Source organism: Hypanus sabinus, chromosome 4 (assembly GCF_030144855.1).
Source record: "Hypanus sabinus isolate sHypSab1 chromosome 4, sHypSab1.hap1, whole genome shotgun sequence".
In the NCBI taxonomy this organism is placed as follows: domain Eukaryota; kingdom Metazoa; phylum Chordata; class Chondrichthyes; order Myliobatiformes; family Dasyatidae; genus Hypanus; species Hypanus sabinus.
Genome location: NC_082709.1, coordinates 185,510,294 through 185,536,826, shown reverse-complemented (window position 1 = coordinate 185,536,826; position 26,533 = coordinate 185,510,294). Strand labels below are relative to the sequence as shown.

Below are 26,533 nucleotides of genomic sequence, written 5' to 3'. Positions count from 1 at the left end.
GAAGGGCAGCCTCAATGAGCCAAAAGACCTAATTCTACTCCTATATCTTATGGTCTATGTGCCTGGAGATAGGGGTTGTTGAAGGGTAACAGGGAGATTGAACCAATTATCACATCTTTCATCTCCAGTCCTCTTCTTTTCCTCTTCTTCTGTCCATCGTTCTTCATCGTTCATCGTCCTTCCCAATCAATCCACCATTCACCGAGCTCTTGTCTCACCCCTCCTCATTATACCATCCATCTCCCTCTCTCCACTCTCCGTCCTGACTTATCTGAAACATCGATATTTCTTCCCCCTACCCACCCCCCACAGATGCTGCTCGATCCACTGAGTTCAGCCCTGTCGTTTGATGCCCCCCTTATCCCCTCCCCTGGTCATACATGTCACATCTCCCAGTAGAGCAAGTCACACATTGGGGTGGCATAGTGGCTAGTCTAACACTCTACAGAACCAGTGATCAGAGTTCAATTCCCACCCCTGCCGGTAAGGAGTGTGTAAATTCGCCCAGCGACCGTGTGGGTTTTTTTCCAGGTGTTCTGGTTTCCTCCCACATTCCAAAGACGTAAGGGTTAAGGTTGTGGGCATGACAGTGACCCTTGCAGAGCATACCCCAGCACATCCTTAGACTGCGCTGTCTGTTGACACGATCGAGACATCTCACTGAATGTTTCAATGTACACGTATGTAACATCTTTAATCTCTTTCATTCTCCAAGATCCCCCACTGGATTTACTACTCTGCCACTATGGTAACGCCGTGGTTAGCACGATACCATTGTGGCTTCAGAGTTCAACTCCTTTCTCAAAAAGTCCGCATATCCTTCCCATGTGCTTGGATTCCCTCCAGGTGCTCTGGTTTCCTCTCACAGTCTAAAGATGTACCACTTAGTAGGTTAACTGATCCTTGTGAATTGCCCTGTGATTAGGCTCGGGTTAAAGTCAGTGGGTTGCTGGCAGCACAGCTTGTTGGGCTGGAAGGGTCCGTTCTGTGCTGTGGGTAAATATTCACAGTGATAAAGCACTGAAAAAGGACACTCAACACAACTCACCCATGCCCAGCTAGCCACACCCATCTGCCTGAGCCAATCAAACCTCTCCTATCCATGTACTAAATCTAAGCGGCTTACTGAGAACACATGGCAAATAAAGAGCGTTATTAATATCTACGCACAAATAAGGGAAAATATGCAGATGCTGGAAATCTCTGCAACACAAGCAAAATGTTGGAGGAGCTCGGCCAGCCAGGCAGCATCTATGGAAAAGAGTACAGTTGATGATTTGGGCTGAAACCTTTCGGCAGGACTGGAGAAAAAAGATGAGGAGCAGATTTAAAAGGTGGTGGGGAGGGGAGGGAGCAATACAAGGTGATGGGTGAAACTTGGAGGCGAAGGGATGAAGTAAAGAGCTGGGAAGTTGATTGGTGAAAGAGACAGAAGACCATGGAAGAAAGAACAGGGGGAGGCAATGGGTAGGCAAGGAGATAAGGTGAGAGAGGAAAAAAGGGACGAGAAATAGTGAAGGAGAGGGGAGTGGGGGGCATTACCAGAAGTTTGAGAAATCGATGTTCATGCCATCAGGCTGGAGGTTACCCAAATGGAATATAAGGTGTTGTTCCTCCAAAACTTCCACAATCTCTAACAGAGTTCCACCACCAAGCATATCTTTCCCTCACACACCCCCCCCCCCCCCCCCACTCTCTGCTTTCCACAGGGTTCATTCCCTACATGACTTCCTTGTTCATTCATCCCTCCCCACTGATCTCCCTCCTGGCACTTATCCTTGCAAACAGAACAAGTACTACACCTGCCCCATGCATCCTCGCTCACTGCCATTCAGGGTCCTAAACAGTCCCTCCAGGTGAGGCGACATTTCACATGTCAGTCTGTTGGGGTCAAACACTGCTCCCACTGTGGTCTCATGTATATCAGTAAGACCCAGTGTAGATTGGGAGACGGCTTCACTGAGCATCTTGGCTTTCTCTGCCAGAAAAACCAGGATCTCCCAGTGGCCACTCACTTTAATTCCACTTCCCATTCCGATATGTCCACCCATGGCTTCCTCCACTGTCGTGATAAGGCCACACTTAAGTTGGAGGAACAACACCTTATATTCCTTCTGGATAGCCTCCAACCTGATGGCATGAACACTGATTTCTCAAACTTCCAGTAATGTCCCCCACACCCAACTTCATCATTTCCCATCCTTCTTACCTCTCTCACCTTATCTCTTTGCCCGCCCATCACCTCCCTCCGGTGCTCCTCCCCCTTTCTTTCTTCCATTGCTTTCTGCCTCTTTTACCAGTCAACTTCCCAGATCTTTACTTCATCCCTCCCCCTCCAGGTTTCATCTGTCACTTTATTTTTCTTTCTCCCCTCCCCCACCTCTTAAATCTACTCTTCAGCTTTTTTTTCTCCAGTCCTGCCAAAGGGTTTTGGCCTGAAACGTTGACTGTATTTTTTCTATAGATGCTACCTAGCCTGCTGAGCTCCTCCAGCATTTTGAGTGTGTTATTAACATCTAGATCAGGGACTTCCCATGAATGGAAACATTATCCAATGTTCACCCTAATTAAAGGTCCCAGTCACCTCAACTGTCCCATTGGTGAGAAGACCACAACTAACTACCCTAGTTTATAAATTTTCAAACAGGATTGAGGCCTTCTGTTGCTTGGGGTCAACCATGGATGTTGAGTCCCAGCTTACAGACAAGCCAGGGCAGTACGCTATGGGGATCAAGCTGTTGCCTATGCAGCAGCATCCCACCCCCGACACACAGCTGATAAATCCAAAGGAATGACAGAGACCGATACCGTTTGGCACCAGCAGCATCACAGGAGTTGCCAGACACTGTTAAATTCAACATGGGGCTGCCTTAGGGACTCCCGCTCTGGATTTTTCCTCAGGGTTTAGTTCCAAAGCCTTCTCCAGGAGTGTGCCCAGACACAAGGCCGTGGAGGTTTCAGATCAGAGTTTCCTTCTCCTGGATGAGCTGCCAACTATGGCTGATGAGGCCCATCTACCCGAAGCAACTGGTTTTAAGGCACTGCTTTACCCCTTCTCTTGTCAGTAGAAACGGTTCCACTGGATTAGTAGCTAAGCCACACATGAAGGCCAGGAGCAGGGGCAACTTGAGGTTCATGCCATTGGGAGCATTTCATAGGCAGTGGGAGTGCATCTCCACTAGCACCACCAGCTATAACAATCTTAAAAAACCCACCCACAATTATTAACAAAGTGAATTAGTTTAACATCTGCAAACACACACAATGTCTGTTGGATGACTGAAGCTTTTCCTGTAGAAACAATTTACAGATCTATTCCACTTTTTGTGGATTTCTGGTTATATTGTGGTCAGACTGAACTGTGACTGACCTTCAAATGGGGAACACTAATACTGGATGGAATGAACGTTCACAGATATGGCACGACATTCCTCCTGCTGAGCTAAAAGTCTCCTACAGCAGTATGCATCGTCACTTCATTGGACAAAGATGGACTGAGAATAGAAAATGTGGAAACACAAAACCAGGCAGCAGCTGTGAGTGAGAGCAACAACAATGATCTAAACTCTGTCTCTCACTCTGCGGATGCTGTCTGATCTGCTGTGTGTTTCTAGCATCCATTATGGACTTGGTGATCCTTGACCTCCATTAAGGATCCCTCACCATCCAGGCCATACTCCCTACTCACCGCTGGCATCAGGAAGGAGGTTCTAGAACCTTAGGTCCCATACCTCCAGGGTTAGGAACAGTTATAATGCTACAACTATCAGGCTTCTAAACCAGCATGGATAACTTCACTCACCACAACACTGAACTGATTCTACAAGGTACGACTCACTTTCAAGGACTCTACAACTCGTGTAGACAGAGAGATAGTTAGTTTTATTTATTGCTTTTGCACAGCTTGTCTTTAGCACATTGGTTTTGTTTGTCAGTCTTATGTGTAGTTAGAAACATAGAAAACCTACAGTTGTTCATTAATTCTGTTATATTTCTTTCTCGCTGTAAATGTCCACAAGAAAACAAATCTCAAGGTTGTATGTGGTGACATATACATACCTTCGATAATAAATTTACTTTGAATTTTGTGTATTTCCTGTTTTCTTTGTCGGTCAATTAAATTGACCTGTAATTAGGCCCTCTGTCATTTTGTAATTTGACTTTACTGTTTTGTAATTTGGTTTTCATTACCGACAAGATTTCACATATTGCTGGACTTTCCTGTCTTAAACCATGAAGCATGTGGTAACAGAATGACACAGCTGGCAAAGCTGCTGCCTCGCCAATCTTGAGTTGTTCCTTTTTCAGCTCGTGGAACATCAGGCGGCATTTTTTGCTGTTTCCTTAGCACTCGTCTGTTTTTTACGAGGCCGAGGTGCTGGCTCGACATTCAACCCAGCACAGATGGAAAGTTTGCAAGGAGCTGGCCAGACTCGAAGCCGGGACCATTGGCCCCAAAGTCCGGTGCTGATGCCTGTTCCAGAGGCACTGACCTTGGGCGCTGTCTGTGTGGAGTCTGCTCGTTCTCCCTGTCTGTCACGTATCGGGTTTCTCCCGTATCTCGAAGACATGGAGTGGGTGGGTGGATTGATTGTGAACTGCCCCTAGTGAGTGGGTTAGTGGGGGAAGTTTATGCCAATGTGGGTGGGGTGGGGGGAGGAATAAAACATGATATAAGACATCCTATCTGGATGTATCAAAGCAATTGCTCTGCACAAGTCTACAAAAACTTGCAGAGTTGTGAACACAGCCCAGTCTATTCCAAAACCAACCCCTCTTCTATTGATTCTGTCTACAATTCTCTCTGCTTCAGGAAAGCAGCAACCAAGAACCCCTCGCTGCCTTTTCATTCTCTGTTTTACACCCTCCCGTCAGACAGATGATACTGTTGCTTTGGATAATTGAGGCAAATATGGAAAGAATTGAAAATTCAGGCAATAAAGGGTTCAGGCAGGGGAACTTTACTGAGGCCAAGGCATAAACTTCCATGAAATTCTTCAGATTTTCAAAACAGTGCAACTCTAAGGGCTTTTGGACCAGTTTCTCTTTGGCCACTCAGATTCAGGATGGCCATCATCCAAGACGACAGGAGGCAAGTTCAGAACCTGCAATCTTGTGGAATCTTGAAATTCCACCAGCATTGAGAGAGGCATCACAGGGCATGGCCCAGGAAAAACAGTGTTGGATTGGGCTGTAGAATTGTTATTTTTGTTGTAGTTTAACTTTCCTATGCTTGTTTGTATTCTTAAAGAATCACCTCTATACATGTAATTGTTCAGTGAATTTTCCAGCAATTACAGGACCGATCTTCCTGTATTTTCTCACTTTTCAGTAGCCGGTGTCACACCACCTGAATCTGACTATTTTATAGGTTCATTGTTATCATTGGAATTTGTGTTATCTTTAATCTGATTATGGGATGTCCATGACTGCTTTTACATTCGTATTTATTTTTTCCTCTTAACTCCTCTTTCTTTTCCATTTTTGTTCTTGTGACACTTAATACAATGGCATTAGGCAGCAATTTTTATGCTTCATTTTTGTCTTCCAAAGAACTTTTGGATCACAAAAGCAACAGATCCAAAAAGGGAGAAGGGTGAATTTGGGTGTGGAGTTAAGGGATGATCTTAACCTGCAATTACTGGCAACATCATGGACTCTGCCTTAGTAGAAAGGACTCTGTGTGGTTGATTGCATCCAGAAGACTTGGCTTATTTGTGTTCCAAGATTCAACCCAGACATTGCAGCTTCTATAAGAAGACTCCATAGAGAAACAAGAATAGGTTGTATGGCTTCTTGTGACTGCTCCCACCATTGAGTAAGAATTAGCTGATTAGTTAGCTCAGTGTTTCTTCCTTATTGAAAACACACCCCATTTTCTTTCTTCAGATCTGAAGAAACTCTCCCAGTGTCTTGCCTTGCATTCATTCAATGACTGACAGCCCTGTCCATTTGGGTAGAGGACAAAGTTTCACTACACATAGGGCAGAGAAATTCCCTGGAATCTCAAGAGAGATACAGATCAGTAAAAGACCCATCAGCCCACTCAACTCCTGCTAATCTGCCAAGCAGAACAAGGGGTAGGCAGAGGCAGAGTGTACAGCTGGTGGCTATTTTCCCCAAGGCAGAAATGGCTAAAACAGGAGGGCATAATCTTAATGTGATTGAAGGAAGGCACAGAGGACACATCAGAGTTAAGTTTATTACGCAGACTATGGGAGCGTGGAACATTCTGCCCAGGGTGGTAGTAGAGGCAGATACATTAGGGACTTCTACGAGACTCTTAGATAGGTACATGTTTCCAGTAAGATGGCAACATGTTCAGATGCAATGGTCTCACCAAGGCCAACCAAAGGTGTTCCTGTAATTTTTTAAATGTCTTACTTACAATCACATGACAATGCTGGACGTTAAGAATTTCAGGTACTGCAGGTCGACTCCATCAGCAAGCTGCTCGTGGGTGGAGAGGGTGAAAGAGCTGGACTTGGTGCGGACTGTTACAGAAAGGCATTGGAGTCAGAGCATGAAGGCAATGTGCAGTCTCATAGAGAGTGATTGTCTTGGACATTGTTCTTGCAATTACAAGACACTGCTGGACAGCGGTAATGTAAAATAGTGCAAGTCCATTTCCCTTGTTTATTGGTGAAGGAGGTAGCAGGAGAGCAGTGTGGCCTTGCTTGCTGCAGCAGTCCAGAAGGGGAGACGCTGGAGCTGGTCCAGCACAGTGTCCATTGCTGGGTTGGAAACTGGCCTTTCGCGATAGTGCTGCAGTCCAGTATTCGATGGTGGAATGACAAACTGAATTGTGTGCATGCGTGAGTACGTTTATCTGTGGGACACTGAGAATTGCTTGTTCTTGCCGATAACACCCATGCACCATCAACTTACAAGATGTATCACTTGGGGACTTGGGTTCCATACGACCAATTAACCTACCTATCAGTACATATTTGGACTTTGGGAGGAAACTGAAGCACCCGGAGGAAACTCACACCATCAAGGGGAGAACGTACAAGGCAGGGCAGGAAATGAACCCAGATCGCTGGCACAGTAAAGTTCTGTGCTAACCAACATGCTACTGTCCCACCCCAAAAATGATGGGCTATGTAGGAGGGAAGGATGAGGTTGAATCTAGACCAATCACAAACAAGAGAAAATCTGCAGATTCTGGAAATCCAAGCAACACACACAAAACACTGGAGGAACTCAGCAGGCCAGGCAGCATCTATGGAAAAGAGTCCAGTCAATGTTTCAGGCTCAGTGAGACCTTTCATCAGGATTGAACATAGAGTGGGTTAAAAGCTTGACACAAATCATTGGCCAAAGAGCCTGTAATGTTCTACATTGGTATGGACATGGTGAGCCACATTCTCTGCCATGTGACTTTACAAAATTTCTAGGATTGAGTCTACACCTCCGCACAGCCCGTCTTTTGTAGAAAAAAATAAAGGTGTAGACTATATACTAAACAGGGAGCAAATTCAGACATCAGAAGTGCAAAGGGACTTGGTAGTCGTTGTGCAGAATTCTCTAAAGGTTAACTTGCAGGTTGAGTCAGTGGTAAGGAAGGGAAATGCAATGTTAGCATTCATTTCGAGAGGAGTAGAATATAAAAACAAGGATGTATTTATAAGGCACTGGCTAGACAGCACTTGGAAGCACTGTAAGCCACTTTGGGCACTTTGTCTAAGAAAGGGTATGCCAACATTGGACAGGATCCAGAGGAGGATCATGAGAGTTAATCTGGGAATAAAAGGGTTAACATATGATGATTGTTTGATGGCTCTGGGACTATACTTGGTGGAGTTTAGAAGAATGAGGTGGGGGTTCTCATTGGAACCTATCAAATATAGAAAGGCTTAGAGAGAGTGGGTGTGCAGAAGATCCTTCTTATAATGGGTGAGTCTAGGACCATAGGGCTCAGCCTTACAATGGGGATGAGGAGGAATTTCTTTAGCCAGAGGGTGGTGAATCTGTGGAATTCAGTGCCACGGATGGCTATGGAGGTCAAGCCTTTTAGTGTACTTGAAGTGGAGGTTGATAGGTTCTTGATTACTAAGGGTGTCAAAGGAAAAAGACAGGACAGTGGGTCTGAGAAGGAAAGTTAATCATTCATGACCGAATGGCAGAGCAGACTTGCTGGGCTGAATGGCCCAATTCTGCCCCTATGTCTTAAGTCTTATGGATTGACCAGGGATTTTCTGCACGGTCCAGTACTTCCCATCACTCGTTAATCTCTCACGGGCCTCTGCTCCTGACCAGTAACCTCACCCCCACCCAGAACACACTACCCCCATCCTGCCAAACCTTTTTGTCATTGACAAGACTAAGCTTGAGAGAGTTTTCTCCAGGCCTGAGTAAGGTGCAGCTGACGTCCATCACTCCCTACACGGGCCCATTTAATGCGGGATGTGCTTAAATCCTCGGCCTCGCTTTCAGGAAATGGATCATTGCAACCCAACGCAAAGCGTATCCCAGGGAGCCTGTCAGTTAAGGAGAAAGGAGTGAGCGAGAGAGAGCTGATGGAGCGTGAAAGGCATTGCTGAGAGACGTACATAAAGGCACTCTACCCGAGGATTTAGCTCTGAGACCTCTCTTGTTGAGCGGAGAATCTCCAATCTCCCAGAGGTATCGTTTCATCTGATGTGGTATCACACCACAGCAGCAAACGCACACACTACCTGCCAACACTGCTCGAGAACTGAGACGATAAATCCCTGCTGGCCTGCTGTAAGGTTATCGTTAGATCCACAGACCATCCCCAGGAAGGCACTCAAATTTGTTCTGCCAGTCACACCCATCTCTTTTTTTTTGAAATAGGTTATCTTTATTTGTCACAGGTACATCAAAGCATTGTAACATACAGTGACATTTCTGTCAACGACCAACAAATTTCAAGGACGGGTCACCTTGTGTCCGGTTCCAACATCGCACACCCACAAGTCACTAATCCTAACTCATATGTCTTTGGAACGTGGGAGGATACCGGAAAATCCGGAGAAAACCTTCTCATTCACGGGGAGAACAAACCCTTTACAGACAGGGAATTGAACCCCGATTGGTGATTGCCAGCAGAGTAAAGCATTGCACTAACCACAAGGCCACTGTTCTACCTTTTTAAAATTAGTTGTCAACCCTAAACATCCATGGCTAAATATGGTTGCCATGGTAGCGTAGTGGCTAGCGTGATTCTATTATGGCTAGGGGCGCTGAAGGTCAGAGTTTAATTCCGGCGTCCTCTGCAAGCAAGTTTTTACATTCCTTCCCCAGTGCTCATAGCTTTCCACCCACAGTCCAAGGATGTGCCAGTAGGCAGGTTAATTGGTCATTGTAAATTGTCCTGTGTTTAGGCTAGATTAAATTCGCTGTGTTGCTGGGCACGGCTCATTGGGCTAGAAGGACCTGTTCTGTGCTGTATCTCTAAATAAATAAATAAACCCTAAACTCTCAAATAAGAAGGTTTTAATTCACCCTGGATTCTTAAATAGGCAGAGATAGTGGGAATCAGTTCAGAATTGTGGTGAGTGAAATTATCTATGCTGGTTCAGGATCCTTGTGTTTTGGGACCCAAGCCTCTTGTACCACCTTCCCAATGGTCATAGTGAGAAGAGAACATAGCCATTTATTGGGCCTCTAAATCCAATTCAGTAGCTTAAAGAGAGGTTGCAAAAAGAAAGCTGCCTAGCAGTCCCTGGGAATTCCCAGGAGAGTTCTAACTCCTTAAATGAAATAGCCCGTGACATCGTCAGAATTTTACTGAGGAAGAGTAGTACTCACAAAAAACAAACGAGACCTTTGGATAAGTACATGGATGAGAGGGGTATGCAGAGCTATGTCCCAGTTGTGGGCAGAATTACAGTTCAGCATGGGCTGGATGGGCCAAAGGGCCTGTTCTATGACTCTACATGTTACAATAATAAATCAATTACCAATCCATAAACAATACAACACAAAACGCTGGAGGAACAGCAATCAGGCAGCATCTGTGGAAATGAAGGACAGCTTGGCCATTTCCATAGATGCTGCATCTTGTGTGTGTTGCTGTGTATTTCCAAAATCTCGTGTTTATTATCCTCTGTTACCTTGTTCCTTTCTAGACTAGCTCCATACTTTCCATTCAGCCCAACACATTATGTTAGCTCACACGGCAATTCCATTCTCACAAATTCCCTCCCCATTCCGCCCATCAATCTGATTTTGTACATAATCCTATTATTCTCTCTCTCCTGTTATATTCTGTCATTCTCTTTCCTCTCTCCATCCTTTCTAGATCATTTAATCCCCCACTCTTCTCTCTCACACTCTTCCTCTCTGTCCCTCTCCCCATTCTCTCGCTCTCTATATCTCTCTTTATCCGTCTCCCCTTCTCTCTCTCCTCCCACCTGTATCTCTCTCACACACTCTCTCTCTCCTGCCATTTTTTGTCGTTTCTCATCCTCAATCACACTCTTTATATATTCTACCCACTTCCTCCAATCTGACTTCTCCTTCCTCTAACCTCTTTATTTCTGTTTCCCTGCCTTTCTCATTCTTTCTCTCCCTGCCCAGCTTTCTCTCTCTGCCTCTCACCCCTTTGTGTCTTCTCACAGCCCTCCATCCCTTCCTGTCTTTCACTGCCCCTCTCTCTGACCCCTCCATTTATCTCTCTTTCATCTGATTCTCCACCTTTCCTCTTTCGACCTCTTATCTCTTTCTCTGTTTCTCTCATTTCTTGACTGTCTTTCATACACATATCTTTCTGTCACCCTGCTTTTCCTTTCATGATTTTCTCTGCCTCTCTCTCTCTCTCTCTCACTGCCCCCTCTCCGTCTCGGTCTCTCATTGTCTCTCTCTTATATTCACATCGCAGCTCCATGCCTGAATACAAGGCCTCCTGCTACCCACCTCACTACTCGCTCCCCCCATGATCTCTCACCAGACTAATTAATGGTTTTAATCCCCTTCAGACAATTGAAAGGGGTTTGAATGTGAAAACAGCAGAGTTTAGGTTGGCCATTTTTCACACACAATGCTCTCAGGGAAATACAAAGGCAGTCAGTGCCTGCTTCGACAAAATCAAAGTCACTGCGTTTCCAATGCTGACTCTCTGCCCGTATGTCTTGGTGGAAGGTAAAACACTAATTAAAGGCCAGTTGCCAGTGCTTTGCCTATAAGCGTCTTTACCCTTTCTCCTAATAAGGTAACAAAGAACCCTTTAAGCATTGGGCTAAACAATGATCTGACTTCACAAGGCCTGGGTTGTGCAGGAGTCATTTCCACAGCAATACTCTCACTCAAGAAGGCCTTTCATGCAGCTTAAACTCTCGTGCTGTCAAACCCAGCACCGGAATTCAACAGAGCATCCACACTAACACAAAAGACAGCTTCACCCGTTTCACGGCGGGCATCAATGGATTCATCCTTTCCTGCCTCGGTGAATGCCTCTGCCCCACAGAACACCAACATTTCAGTGCTCCTATCTGGATGCATACTTTCAAAGTACATTTATTACCAAAGTACGCACATGTAATATGAGGTTTGTTTCTTGTGGGCATTCACAGAAGAATGGAAAAACATTATAGAATCAATGGAAAACTGCAAAGTCTGACAGACCATCGATATGCAAAAGACAAACTGTGTAAACAAACAAACAAATGAATAAATAAAGTTGAGAACATGAGTTGTATGGTCATTGAAAGTGAGTCCGTAGGTTGTGGAATCAGTTCAGAGTTGAGGTGAGTGAAGTTATCCACACTGGTTCAAGAGCCTGATGTTTGCAGGGTAATAACTGTTCCTAATCCAGGTGGCGTGGGTCCAGAACTCCTGTACCCCCTTCCTGACGGCAACAGCGAGAAGAGAGCATGGCCTGGATGGTGGGAGACCTTGATGATGGATGCTGCTTTCTTGTGGCAGCATTCTTTGTAGATAGGCTCAGCGGTGGGGAGGGCTTCGCCTGTGGTGGACTGGCAGCACTTCTTCAGGCTTCAATAGCCAATCGATTTCAAAGAAATTTCAAAGAAAGTAGAGGGACTGTTGTGCCTTCTTTGTGATGGCTTGATTGGGAACCGGTCTGTCCAAGGCCGCAAGAAACTGCAGCGACTTGTAGACATGGCTCAGCACATGAGGGAAACCAACGTCCCCTCCATGGACTCTGTCTACACTCCTCACTACCTCAGTAAAGCAGCTAGCATAATCAAAGACCCCACCCACCCATACATTCTTCACCCCTCTCCCATCGAGCAGAAGATGAAAAAAAGCCTGAAAACATGTACCACTAGGCTCAAGGGCAGTTTCTACCTTGCTCTTATGGGACCATCAAAAACACAAGATATTGCAATTGAGTCCTGATGAAAGATCTTGGCCCAAGACGTCGACTGTTCATTCTTCCCCTCTACCAACCAATTCCTAAATGGACCCATGAACACTAACTCACTTTTTAAAAATTATTTCTCTTTTTGCACTATTTTAATTTAACTATTTAAGTTACATACATACTTACTGTAATTGATTTACATTTTTTCTATGTTATCATGCATTGCATAGTACTGCTGCCTCTAAGTTAAAAAATTTCTCGACATATGCTGGTGATACTAAACCTGACTCTGATGCTCATTCTCTCCACAGATGCTGCCTCATCTGTTGAGTTCCTCCAACACTTTGAGTTTTGCTCTGGATTTCCAGCATCTGCAGAATCTTTTGAGTTTCTGACTTTTTAAAATAGTTCCCTATTCTTGACCTCACAATCTATCTTGCTATGATCTTGTACCTTAGTGCCTGCCTGCACTGCACTTTCTGTGTAGCTGTTACACTTTATTCTGCCTTCTGTTATTGTTTTGACTTGTTCTGCTCTGTAATGATATGATCTGTATGAACAAAATTCAAAGTAATTATTAAGGTACACCTATGTCACCACATACAACCCTGAGATTCATTTTCTTGCAGGCATTTACAGTAAATGCAAAGAAGCACGATAGAATCAATGAAAAACTGCACACAACAAAGACAAACGAACTATGTGCAAAAGAAAATAAACCATACCAATACAAAAAGAAAACAAAACAAATTTATAATAATAAATAAATAATAAACGTTGAGAACATGAGTTGAGGACTCCTTGAAAGTGAGTCTAAAGGTTGTGGGTTCAGTGTTGGGATGTGTGAAGCTGAGTGAAATTATCCCCTTTGGTTCAAGACCCTGATGGTTGAGGGGTAATAACTGTTCCTGAACACCGTGTTGTGATTCCTGAGACTCCTCTAGCTCCTTCCCGATGGCAGCAGCAAGAAGAGAGCATGGCCTGGAGGACAAGCATTTCACTGTATCTTAGTACATGTGACAATAATGAAACAATTCCAATTCCAGTTGCTCCATTTCTGGCCTCTGGCCATCGTCCAGCACCGTGGCTACCAAGGGTGGATGGCGACTACAATAAAGAGAATACAGAAGACATTTACTGGGACCTCCAGATGAATCAGAATCAGGTTTGACAACACCGGCCTGTTTCATGACATTTGTTGTTTTGTGGCAGTAGTTCAAAGCAATATACAAATATTTTTTTTAAAAACAATAAATATCAGCAAATAAATAAATAAATATTAAATAAGTAGTGCAAAAAAAGAGCAAAAAATAAGTTAGAGAGTGTTCATGTGTTCAATGCCCATTCAGAAATTAAAAGGTGGAGGGAAAGAATTTATTACTAAAATGTTGATTATGTCTTCAGGCTCCTATACTTTGTTCTTGATGGTAGTAATAAAAAGAAGGCATGTTCTGCGTGATGGGAGTCCTTAATGATGGATGCATTGCCTTTTGAAGATGTCCTGGATGCTGGGGAGTCTAATGTCCATGATGGAGATCACTGTTTATAACTTTCTGCAGCTCTTTCCAATCCTGCGCAATGACCCTTCCAAACCAGATGATGATGCAACCAGTTAGAACGCTCTCCACGTTAGAGTCATAGGACAAAAGAAGCACAGACACAGGCCTTTTGGCCCATATGAGTTCATGCTGCCATGGTACTCACCCAGCCAGTCCCAATTTCCTGCAATCCGATTATATCCCTATTTGCCCCACCCCTGCAGATGCCTAATCAAGTGCTCCCTATCATTGTACTTCTCTCAACCACTTTCTCCCTAGGCACACCACCCTCTGTGTGAAAGTTGCCACTCATATCCCTTGTAAATGTTTCCACTGCACTCACTCTACTGTGTGCTTGGGACCTGAGCTTTCTACAGTTGCTCCAAAAGCTGGAGAAACTCAGCTGGTCAGTCAGCATCTGTGGAGGGAAGTGGGAAGTTGATGATTCAGGTCAAGACCCTTCATCTGCACTCTTAAGTCTCCATTTCCCTCCGCAGGTTTGGCACCGTACTCTTGTGGTTAGCATTTCCTTTACAGCACTAGCTGCCCGGGATCAATTCCTGCCGCTATCTGTACGGGGTTTGTAGGTTCTCCCCGAGATCGCGTGGGTTTCCTCTGGGTGGTCCGGTTTCCTCCCACAGGTGTACTGGTTAGTAGGTTAATTACTCGTATAGGTGTAAATGGGTGGTGCAGGTTCCTCGGGCTGGAAGGTCCTGTTACAGTGCTGTATTTCTAAATTAAAATTAAAGTTGCTGCCACTCCTTATACTTACTGTACTTCCAATTACCTTAAAATTATGCCTCCGATATTAGCCATTGAAAATGTCTCTGGCTGTCCTCCCAATCTGGATCTTATATAGTTGATCAAGCCACCTCTCATCCTCCTTCATTCCAAAGAGAAAACCCTTAGCTTGCTCAACCTACCCTTATAAAACCTGCTCTCTAATCCAGGCAGCATCCTGGTAAATCTCCTCTGCACCCTCTCGAAAACTTCCACCTCCTTCTGGTAATGAGCTGAGCGCAACTGAACACAATGCTCAATTGTGCTCTAAACCAGTTCTAGCAGTGTTTTCAGTTACTTTACACCTTGCTACTAATGAGTTTCATACAGCCAAAATGGATATTCTTCCCATAGTTCCCACTGGCTTCCGTGGAAGCCACAAGAACCCTGCAGCAGTACACACCCAGCATTCATTTAGAAGTTCCCACCACATCACAGGGATCAAATAAATTCCTGTGCTTTTTAAGAACTGGTTAATCGGGGAATAATTTTGAACGAGTACTTGCACAGGACTTCTCAATCATTCTGTGCGAGTCTCAGCTCCCTTTAATCTGCTTTCTACCTTCAATCTTTATTTGGTGTCTCACACAACTTGTGACAATCCACTGTTTGTTCAGTGGAATGGGGCTTAGAGGATGCGGGGCAAAAAGTGGGGGAGGGATATATATACACACACATATACACACACTTGTTGCTGCAAAACAAATTTCATGATATTTGCCAGTGGTATTAAACCTGAGTCTGAGATTCTCGAATGAATAATGGCACAATAACGAAGGCAGAGGAGTGACCTTTCAGAGGATTAGAAAATTGTAAGGGGTACTCCACCATGGATGGTCCCAAGCCCTTCTGTGAAAGGAAGAAGGCTGGACGTAGGGCTAGCGACCCCATCCTGTAAAAACCCAGAGCTACAGAAATGTCAAGGACTTCATCCCTGAGAGAGGAAGGATCATCTAGAAGATGAATGAAAGATGGGCTATACCTGGGGTCAGCAGGAACTCAATAGGGTTCAATGTTCACTCAAGGTTCATTTCCCACCACTTTGTGTAAGGAATTTGTAGTGTACGTTCTCCCCATGGCCGTGTGGGTTTCCTCCGGGTGCACCAGTTTCCTGCCACATCCCATAGTACCTTATTTGGTCACATGGGTGTAACTGGGCTCCTTGGCCGTTAGGGCCTGTTACTGTGATGTACCCCTAAACAAATAAATAGAACTACAAGTATCTGTGTGTGAGTGCCTGACCTGCTGAGCTCCCCCGTGTTGCTCTGGTTTCCAGCATCTGCAGAAACCCTTTAGCTCAGCTCCCGTAGGCGCCTTGGTCGAGTTGCACCTCAGTCTGCCTCTGCGCTGTGTCACTCCATGACTCTAGGAGGTGACAACTTGTTCAAGGGCCTTGAAAAGGGAAGAGGGTATGGAGATAAATGTCGTTTTGCTCTCCACCCTGGCCCTGTCTTTAATCTCGAGCAAAGATAAAGGGTTTAACACAGCAAGGCAAAGCCAAACAGTGCTTAATCGCTGCTAATCCCTCCCTATCTTGATGCTCACCTACCTTTCCCCAATTTATTGCCAGTTAAGATTATTAAATACTGAAGAAGGAAAGAGGTGTGATATTTGATCAAGCTATAGTGTGATTCTGATCAGATAGATTGTTTTAAATATGTGGAGTGTGAAATAAATATTGGCCCAGGGCATCCTGGAGAATGGGTTGAAATAGAGATAAGAGAGAGGGGGGGAGGGGGAGAGAAGGGGGGAGAGAAGGGGGGACAGGGGGGAGAGGGGGGAGAGAAGGGGGGAGAGAAGGGGGGAGAGAAGGGGGGAGAGAAGGGGGGAGAGAAGGGGGGAGAGGGGGGAGAGGGGGGAGAGAAGTGGGGAGAGGGGGGAGAGAAGGGGGGAGAGGGGGGAGAGAGGGGGGGGAGAGGGGGGGAGAGGGGGGGGAGAGGGGGGGAGAGGGGGGGAGAGGGGGGGAGAGGGGGGGAGAGGGGGGGAGAGGGGGGGAGAGAAGGGGGAGAGAAGGGGGAGAGAAGGGGGAGAGGGGGAGAGGGGGAGAGGGGGAGAGGGGGAGAGGGGGAGAGGGGGAGAGGGGGAGAGGGGGAGAGGGGGAGAGGGGGAGAGGGGGGAGAGAGGAGAGAGAGAAGGGGGGAGAGAAGGGGGGAGAGAAAGAGAGTGTGTGTTTGAGCATGTATAAGTGTGTGTGTATGTGTGTGTTAGGGACAAGTTGTCAGTATGATCAATTACATCAAGATAAAGAATAATAATATAACAGATAATGTGTTCTGTGGCTCGGATTCAGGACAATTAATGGAATCTGGAGAGCTGAAATGTGGCTTTGCCAAGCTCAGTGCTGTAGTTCAAGTGGCCTATCATATGTGAGAGGAGGAGGAGAAATAACAATGGAGAGCATTTTTCTAGTAACACTACAATGCAACCCCAATAACACAAATGTATGAGGAGCATGTGATAGCTCTGGGCCTGAACTCAACTGGAGTTTAGAAGAATGAGGGTGAATCTCATTGAAACAGATTGAGTACTAAAAGACCTAGATAGAGTGGATGTGGAGAGGATATTTCCTATAGTGGGGGAGTCTAGGACCAGAGGGCATGGACAGAGTGGATGTGGAGAGGATGTTTCCTATAGTGACAGAGTCTAAGACTAAACGGTACAAGCTCAGAATAGAGGGACGTCCATTTAAAACAGAGATGAGGAGGTAATTCTTTAGCCAGAAGTGGTGAATCTGTGGAATTCATTGCCACAGATGGCTGTGGAGGCCAAGTTATTGAGTATATTTAAAGTGAAGGATGAGTAATGGAGTCAAAGGTTACGGGGAGAAGGCAGGAGAACGGGGTTGAGAGATAATACATCAGCCACGATGGAATGGCAGAGCAGATTAGAGGAGTTGAATAGCACAATCCTGTTCCATGTCTTAATGTAGATGTGAGAGGCAGATACATAAACAACATTTAAAACAAACTTGGACTGATAGATAGGGAAGGTTTGGATATGAATCAAATACAGCTACGTCAGGCAACACACACAAAATGCTGGTGGAACACAGCAGGCCAGGCAGCATCTACAGGGAGCAGTGCTGTCGACATTTTGGGCCGAGACCCTTCGTCAGGACTAACTGAAAGGAAAGATATTCATCTACCCTTTCAGAAAAGAAAAATTACTATCTTTCCTTTCAGTTAGTCCTGACAAAGGGTCTCAGCCCGAAACGTCGACAGCGCTTCTCCCAATAGATGCTGCCAGGCCTGCTGTGTTCCACCAGCATTTTGTATGTGTTGCTTGAATTTCCAGCATCTGCAGATTTCCTTGTGTTTGACAGCTACATCAAAATCAGTTTTTTTTAAAATCAAGGACATATGTCATGAAATTTTCATGAAATCTTCAAAGAACAGGGTTTCCTTTCCTCTACCATTGATGCTGCTCTCACCTGCATCTCCTCTATTTTCCGGACATCTGCCCTCACCCCATCTTCCCACCACCACAACAGGGACAGAGTTCCTCTTGTCCTTAGCTACCACCCTGTGAATCTCCACATCCAGCACAACTTCCCATCTTCAATGGGATCCTACCACTAAACACAACTTTATCTTCCATCCCACCCCACTCTCGGCTTTCTGTAACGACTGCACCCTTTGTGATTCCCTTGTCCACCATCTCCCTCCTGGCACTTACTCCTGCAAGCAGGACAAGTGTTACATCTGCCCATTCACCTCCAATCAGGGCACCAAAACAGCCCTTCCAGGTGAGGCAACACTTCACCTGCGAGTCTGTCAGGATCATCTACTGTATCTGGTGCTCCCGATGCGGCCTTCTCTACATTGGTCGGACTCGACGTAGTTTTGGAGACCACGTTCCTGGGCACCTCCTCTCCATCTGCAACAAGCAGGATTTGCTGGTAGCCAACCATTTTAATTCCACTCTCTAATCCCATTTTAACATGTTGGTCCATGGCATCCTCTACTGCCATGATGAGGCCACGCTCAGAATGGAGGAGCAACACTTTATATTCATACATTTTCATTTATTTTCTGGTTTTTTATTGGTAGTCGAACTATTTGAGAATTAATACATCTTGTTCCAAAATTAAATACAAGGAAAAGCAAGATCCCCCAGTGGCCACCCACTTCAATTCTGCTTCCCATTCCCATTTTGTGTGTGTTGCAATGATTAAATACAAGAGATTCTGCAAATGCTGGAAATCTAGAGAAATACACACAAAGCACTGGAGGAACGCACCAGAGCAAGCAGCATCTAGGAAAGGAATAAAGAGTCGACATTTAGTTTGAAACTCTTCAACAATACGCACTCCAGGTCTGAAATGTTAACTACTTATTCCTCTCCATAGATGCTGCCTGACATGCAGAGTTCCTCCAGCGTTTGTATTGTTCCAATCTTTCTCCATTTCCCACTCTCCATTTCTGTCATCTCTCTCTTCTCCACTGTCTGTGTGTTCTAACTCTCTCCTTCCGCGTGTTCTCTCGCTCTCTCTCTTCCCTTAACATTCTAACTCGGCTGCAACTTCCAGGAATATTGAAACAATTTGAGGGGTTCTCTCAAGACTGGACGTTTCCTGTCATTTATTTTCTGAACTTGACGCTTCACTTCAGTTATTAGTGAAAACCACAAGTGCTTTCATCTGTCCTCCAGGCAGGGTCTGCCACATGTGGAACAGACAGACTTTTACCAACATAACAGACTGCATCCATTCTCACCATCTTAACTCTTAGTGATAGCTTTCTTACTCACTTTGTAGTGTTATATGTTATATAATGAATCAAATATGCCCAGGATAAGGACAGCATGGGCTAGGTTCAGGGCAAAGCTCCCTCCACACTGTCCCATCACACACTCACAGAGCAGAGACAGTCAGATACAGAGTGAAGCTCCCTCTACACTGTCCCATCACACACTCCCAGGGCAGGGACAGTTAGATACAGAGTGAAGCTCCCTCTACACTGTCCCATCACACACTCCCAGGGCAGGGACAGTCAGATACAGAATGAAGCTCCCTCTACACTGTCCCATCACACACTCCCAGAACAGGGACAGTCAGATACAGAGTGAAGCTCCCTCTCCACTGTCCCATCACACAGTCCCAGAGCAGGGACAGTCAGATACAGAGTGAAGCTCCTTCTACAGTGTCCCATCACACACTCCCAGGGCAGGGACAGTCAGATACAGAGTGAAGCTCCCTCTACACTGTCCCAACACACACTCCCAGGGCAGGGACAGTCAGATACAGAGTGAAGCTCCCTCTACACTGTCCCGTCACACACTCCCAGGGCAGGGACACCCTGTTTATATATGGTCATCCAGTAAGGAAGGGGGCATGGAGGGATGAGGATGTCCTAGTCAACTTGCTCCTGGGGCTGGCGAAATCCGCCATCCGAGGGTCTTGGAAACGGGTGGCGGGAGGATCTCCCCGGGCAGACTGCCTGGCAATGTTTAGGGGGTATGTTCGTGCTCGGGTAACTATTGAAAAGGAACACGCGCAGTCCACAGTGGCCTTGGAGGAGTTTTGAGACCGTTGGGCTCCGCGGGGTGTAAATGCCATCGTGGATAGAGATGGCAACATTCTGGTGTAATGTCTATTGTCTATTTGTAGTGCAGTAATTGTGTTTGCCACTGTTTTGTATATATTGTATAGCACTGAAATTTGTAATAAAGGATTTTGTAAAAAAAAAAGATACAGAGTGAAGCTCTCTCTACACTGTCCCATCACACACTCCCAGGGCAGGGACAGTCAGGTACAGAGTGAAGCTCCCTCTACACTGTCCCATCACACACTCCCAGGGCAGGGACAGTTAGATACAGAGTGAAGCTCCCTCTACACTGTCCTATCATATACTCCCAGGGCAGGGACTATCAGATACAGAGTGAATCTCCCTCGACACTGTCCCATCACACACTCACAGAGCAGGGACAGTTAGATACAGAGTGAAGCTCCCTCTACACTGTCCCATCACACACTCCAGGGGCAGGGACAGTTAGATACAGAGTGAAGCTCCCTCTATACTGTCCCATCACACACTCCCAGGGCAGGGACAGTCAGATACAGAGTGAAGCTCCCTCTACACTGTCCCATCACACACTCCCAGGGCAGGGACAGTTAGATACAGAGTGAAGCTCCCTCTACACTGTCCTATCATATACTCCCAGGGCAGGGACTATCAGATACAGAGTGAATCTCCCTCGACACTGTCCCATCACACACTCACAGAGCAGGGACAGTTAGATACAGAGTGAAGCTCCCTCTACACTGTCCCATCACACACTCCAGGGGCAGGGACAGTTAGATACAGAGTGAAGCTCCCTCTATACTGTCCCATCACACACTCCCAGGGCAGGGACAGTCAGATACAGAGTGAAGCTCCCTCTACACTGTCCCATCACACACTCCCAGGGCAGGGACAGTCAGATACAGAGTGAAGCTCCCTCTACACTGTCCCATCACACACTCCCAGGGCAGGGACAGTTAGACACAGAGTGAAGCTCCCTCTACACTGTCCCATCACACACTTCCAGGGCAGGGACAGTCAGATACAGAGTGAAGCTCCCTCTACACTGTCCCATCACACACTCCCAGGGCAGGGACAGTCAGATACAGGGTGAAGCTCCCTCTACACTGTCCCATCAGACACTCCCAGGGCAGGGACAGTCAGATACAGAGTGAAGCTCCCTCTACACTGTCCCATCACACACTCCCAGGGCAGGGACAGTTAGATACAGAGTGAAGCTCCCTCTACACTGTCCTATCATACACTCCCAGGGCAGGGACTATCAGATACAGAGTGAATCTCCCTCGACACTGTCCCATCACACACTCCCAGGGCAGGGACAGTTAGATACAGAGAGAAGCTCCCTCTACACTGTCCTCTGAATGTGTTTTACCCTCTGAACAGAAACTCCTAATGTGCAAGTGTTACATTTCCTCTCTGGTTGTCCTGACATCTCTCAAGTGTACTGCTGCCCATTGCTGACATGAGCCTCCTGTTCAGCTGGTGACAGCAGGAAACATTCCTGCGGTTAAGGAGACTGTATTTTATTTGTCTTCCTGATGAGACAATGGCACCTCAGTGCTGCCACCAGCTGTGCCAATGAACTTCTGCCTTAGTGATCAGTTAGTTCTGCTCGTGTGCCCAGTCACTCACACACACACACACAAACATACATACACAAACGCATACACCCTCAACTGCGCACTAATGATGGCTTCTCGATTGGAGCCAAAACGGCTTGGTGATCAACCGAACTTCCATACGTGCACACACACTCACAATATCACAAGGTGGTATCACTGTAATGTGCACTTGAATGACAAAGTTTGAGATAATTTGACCAGAAGCATCGACTCTGGTTAGGACACGTGCAAGGATCCTGAAGGTAAAAAGTTCACAAAATCGAGGAAAAGAGCAGCCTCAGTGACTGGACTGGGAGAGACAAGAGAGCCCTGGTCAATTCTCTGCAGAACTGACCGTAGTCTCAATGCAAGGATACTCGGCCTGACTCCTTGTGCCTCCATCATTCAATAAGTTCTTAGCTGATCTACTATCTCTGTGCCAACATTCCACATTGATTCCTTTAATTCCCATAATTCAATTGACCTGCAATTATGGACAATGGAGCCGAGTGCCAGATCTGTGATCAAACGCCAGGGTTTGACCAGGTCAAAGGTCATGTTCTGGTGACACAGACATTAAAAGGGGGGAGAAGGGGAGGGAGAGGGGGTTAGAGGGGTTGGGGGAGAGGGTGGAGGGGGAGGGGCAGTGGAGAGAGGGGGAAGGGGGGGGAACAGACAAGCAGACAGACACAAGGTGACGAAGACAGAGGCTAAGAGAGAAACGTGTTACTATCAAGGTGCCAGAAGACAAACCCGAAATTTCAGGAGCTGGCTCTTCCCCTCTGCCATCAGATTTCTGAATGGGCACTGAACCCATGAACACCACCTCACTATCTTTGCCTCTCTTTTTGCACTACTTACAGTATTTAATTTAATTATATATTATTCTTATTTTAATCTATAGTTTTTATTATGTATTGCGCTGTACTGCTGCCACAAATCAACAAATTTCACAACATATATTTGTGATTTTAGTCTTGATTCTGATTCTGAGGGAGAATGAGAAACAGAGTGGGAGGGGAAAGGTAGAGAGGGAGAAGGGGTGGGGGGTGAGAGACTGAGTGAGGAAGAGACACAGCGAAGAAGCACAATGGGAGAGGAGATGCAAGGGAACGTGTCGGGTGTACAGTGACAAAAAGAAACGGTGAAGGACAATGTCCAAGGCACGGACAACAGCTCACAGAGGTCGTGGTCAGAGAAACTGGCAGATAATAATAGAGGGGCAAATGATCAAACAGACACAAACACAGAAAGAGTGACTGATGTCAGTGAAATAGAGATAGAACAGCCACATACAGAGGATTAAAAAAAACAGAGAGAGAACAAAAGGAGTTTATAAAACCCTAACAAAATATGCCAAGGTGCTTCACCAGAGAATAAGAAAGACAGAAGGGGGCAAAGGCTTGGCCAGAGTAGTGGGTGCCATAGAAAATCTGAGAAGTATACAGGGAGAAGGCAAGAGAATGGGCTTGAGTGCAATAATAAATCAGCCATGATGAATGGTAGAGCAGGCTGGATGGGCTGAATGGCCTAATTCTGCTCCTAAGTCTTATGGTTTTATATTGCTGGAATTCCCAAACCTGTGGCTCAGGCAGCCAAATGCACAGACACCAGTTGTACAACAATGGAAATCGAGGGTGTTCAGCGGCCAGAGATCTCCAGAGGAATGAGGAGGAAGGTCCTGGCACAGGGGTAAAACATGGTGCATTTGTGGTTTTACCAGCCACAGAACCAATGCAGGTCAGTCAGTACAGAGGCAATGAGTGAGTGGAGATAGGGACAGATCTGGGCAGCAGGCAAGAGATTACGAGAGGCATAGATAGAGTAGACACACTGTATCCCTTTCCAAAGGTTGAAATGTCTAATACCAGAGGGCAGGCATTTAAGGTGAGAGGGGCTAATTTCAAAGGAGATTTGAGGGCAAGTTTTTTTAAACAGGAATGCTGGGGGCCTGGGGTGGTGGGAGAGGAGGATACATTCGGAACTGTTAAGAGATGTTTAGAAAGGCACATGAAAGTGAGGAAAATAGAAGGATATGAACATTAAAGCAACACACACAAAATGCTGGAGGAACTCGGCAGGCCAGGCAGCGTCTCTGGGAAAGTTTCTCCCTATAGATGCTGCCTGGCCTGCCGAGCTCCTCCAGCATTTTGTGTGTGTTGCTCAGATTTCCAGCATCTGCAGATTTTCTCTTGTTTAAGATATGGATGTTGTGTAGGCAGAAGGGATTATTTTAATTTGCCATTCAATTTCTAATGAATTGGTTCAATACAACATTGTGGGCTGAAGGGAGCATCCTGTGCTGTACTGTTCTATGTTCCAACGGCAGAGAGAGATCACTGGAAACAACACTCAGAGAGGGAGAGCCAGGGGAAAACAGGCACTCTACAAGGAAGGAGGGAGGAACATTCCCAAAAACAGGGGATGGGGGGGAGAGAGAGGGGGAGGTGGGGGAGAGAGGGGGGTGAGAGAGAGGGGGAGAGAGAGGGGTGAGAGAGAGGGGTGAGAGAGAGGAGGTGGGGGGAGAGGGAGGGGGGTGAGAGAGGGTGAGGTGGGGGGAGGTGGGGGTGAGAGAGAGGGGTGAGAGAGTGGGGTGAGAGACAGAAGACAAAGAGAACTGAAGGGAGAGGCAGAGTATAACAGTGAGAGTGGGTGAGTAGTGTAGTAGAATGAGAGAGGGAGAAAGAGACAAAGACAGAGTGAGAGAGGCTGAAAGAGAACTAAAGAGGGGAACAAAGACAGTAAGAGTGACAGAGAAGAAAGAAAGAGTTAGAGAGACACACATGGACAATGAGGGTAGCAGTGAGAAGAGTGCAGTGTGGAGGGAGAGGGAGAGGAGAAAAATCCTGGTAGAGAAAGAAAAACAATCAGAGAAAAAGACTGGATCACAAATAGATCAAGAATCAGAGACAGAGGTATTGATGGTGAGAGAGAGAGAGAGAGAGGTGGTGGAGAGAGGGGGCAGGGAGAGAGGGTGAGAAACAGTGGTAGGGAGAGAAAGGGGGACTAGAGACAGAGAGAGTGAGAGAGAATGAGAGAGAGATGGGATGGAGAGGGCAGAGAGAGGAAGGGAGAGAGACAGAGGTAGGGAAGGATGCGAGAGCGACCGAGAGAAAGAGAGAGGGGAAACAGAGGGGCAGGGGCAGGCCCAATACGGGAAGGACGGAGGGAGAACAGCGAGTGTCAGAGAAAGGTGGACACAGGAAACAGAGAGTCGGACACCTCCACTTACACACACACACACACACACACAATCTGTTGTCTGGGGTCGCTGCTGGGATCGAAATCGCACGCATCCGGACCGAACTGGGTCGGGGATCAGCAAAGTTTCCTCACACAGGAAGAGGGTCGTGGAGACCCGGGAGGAGACTGGGGGTAGTTTTACAGTCCGTGCCCTTAGCAGCGACACACAATAATGAGGTGTTTTTGAAAGGAGATCTATTATTCATAAACCAGCCGCTTCATTACCACCCCGATCGACCAAAGTAGAAGCAGATAACATGCGCCACTCGGAAGCTCGCAAATCCGAATTATTTTCGTCTCAGGATGCGAGGGGCTGCTTTCTAAAGTTAATCACTGAATCGCAAGCAGACGGTACAGCATTCCAGGCAACAATAAAATGCATCAAATATAAACTAATATATACTCAGATTCCAATTCAAAACTAGAAGCTGAACTAGAGAGAGAAAAAATCAGTTTAAACATAGTTTGCGGCTAGTTTTTTTTTGTTACCGTCTTTTGACATTTCTTGCTGTCGAGTGAATCTAAAATGTGAAGTATTTATAAAAATGAAGACAGACCTGAGCTGAGAGACAGTAATCCGAGGGCGAGAGAGACACAGAAGAGTTGCGTGGTCATGGTAAGTCTCGAAGCTGCAAGATTGTGGAGAAACGGACGGAGTTCCGCAGTCCCGGAGAGAATTAGGATCCAAACCCGAACCGAAAGCACACACGCCGACTACAATCTGCTGGAGCCGGCGTTATACCCGGCCATAGTTAATGGTCAAAAGCTTTCTCTCCATGCGAATTCCGTGCCGCAATAAAACTTCGGTGAGGTTTTAAAAGTAGAGAGCAAGGGAGAAGAGATTTTCCCGAGTGGGTCCTCCCTTGTGAAACTAACCTCGGGCGCTTTATTGTCCAAAAAATATTCTCCCTTAGTTCTCTGGTCCCCTGCTGCCCGGCGTCGTGTCTCCTGGATGTTGTCTCCTCTTTTTTTGCTTTAAGAGAAACTAGGAAATATACTTCTACACGAGTTCCCGTAGAATTTGGTTCATTATCCGCAGTAGGTTTTGTGTGTGAGGAGCGAGCGATCCTCAGAGGCACGGATCTCTCCAACAAGACGCCTCAATTTGTTTTTGCTGTTTGTGTGAGTGTGTTAGGCTGGTGTTAAACTTGCTTTGAAATTCCCGACACACGAGTCTTGGGTCGGTCTGAAATAAATAATTAGTAACAAGATCCCTGGTATGTGATCACATACAAAACGCCATTTGGTACCAACTTTTCCCCCTCCGCCGACTCTGGGTACTCCATTCCATCTCGCCCTTCTCCTGTCTTCCGTCTGGGGGGGGGGGGGGCTAGGTGGGGTGGTGTTTGAGTCCCGATCTCCCCCCCTTTCCTCCGTCTGTCGGGTAGCAAGAGGAGCGACTGGGAGAGTTGAGGTCGGAGCAGATCAATAGGGGAGCCGCCTGTTCCTCCCCTCGGACCCGGCACCAATCCGAGGCGGCGGCGCGTTGAAATACCGCGGGAGGCAGAGCCGGGAGCCGCACGGGCTCGGAGCGTACACACTCAGTCACCCATACCA

General features: G+C 46.4%; 1 protein-coding gene across 3 annotated transcripts in view; it reads right to left on the bottom strand.

Moving 5' to 3' along the window:
• Positions 1 to 26,306, bottom strand: part of robo1 (roundabout, axon guidance receptor, homolog 1 (Drosophila)) — a 342,597-nt gene extending 316,291 nt beyond the window's left edge. For 2 of the 3 annotated variants that reach the window (XM_059968997.1, XM_059968998.1), the window contains exon 1: positions 25,534 to 26,304. In XM_059968997.1, the coding sequence (XP_059824980.1) occupies positions 25,534 to 25,591 (58 nt within the window). In that variant the 5' untranslated portion in view covers positions 25,592 to 26,304. Of the gene's footprint in view, positions 1 to 25,533 lie in introns of all 3 variants that reach the window. The other variant, XM_059968999.1, reaches the window with a different exon arrangement.
• Between the last annotated feature and the right edge of the window lie 227 nt (positions 26,307 to 26,533).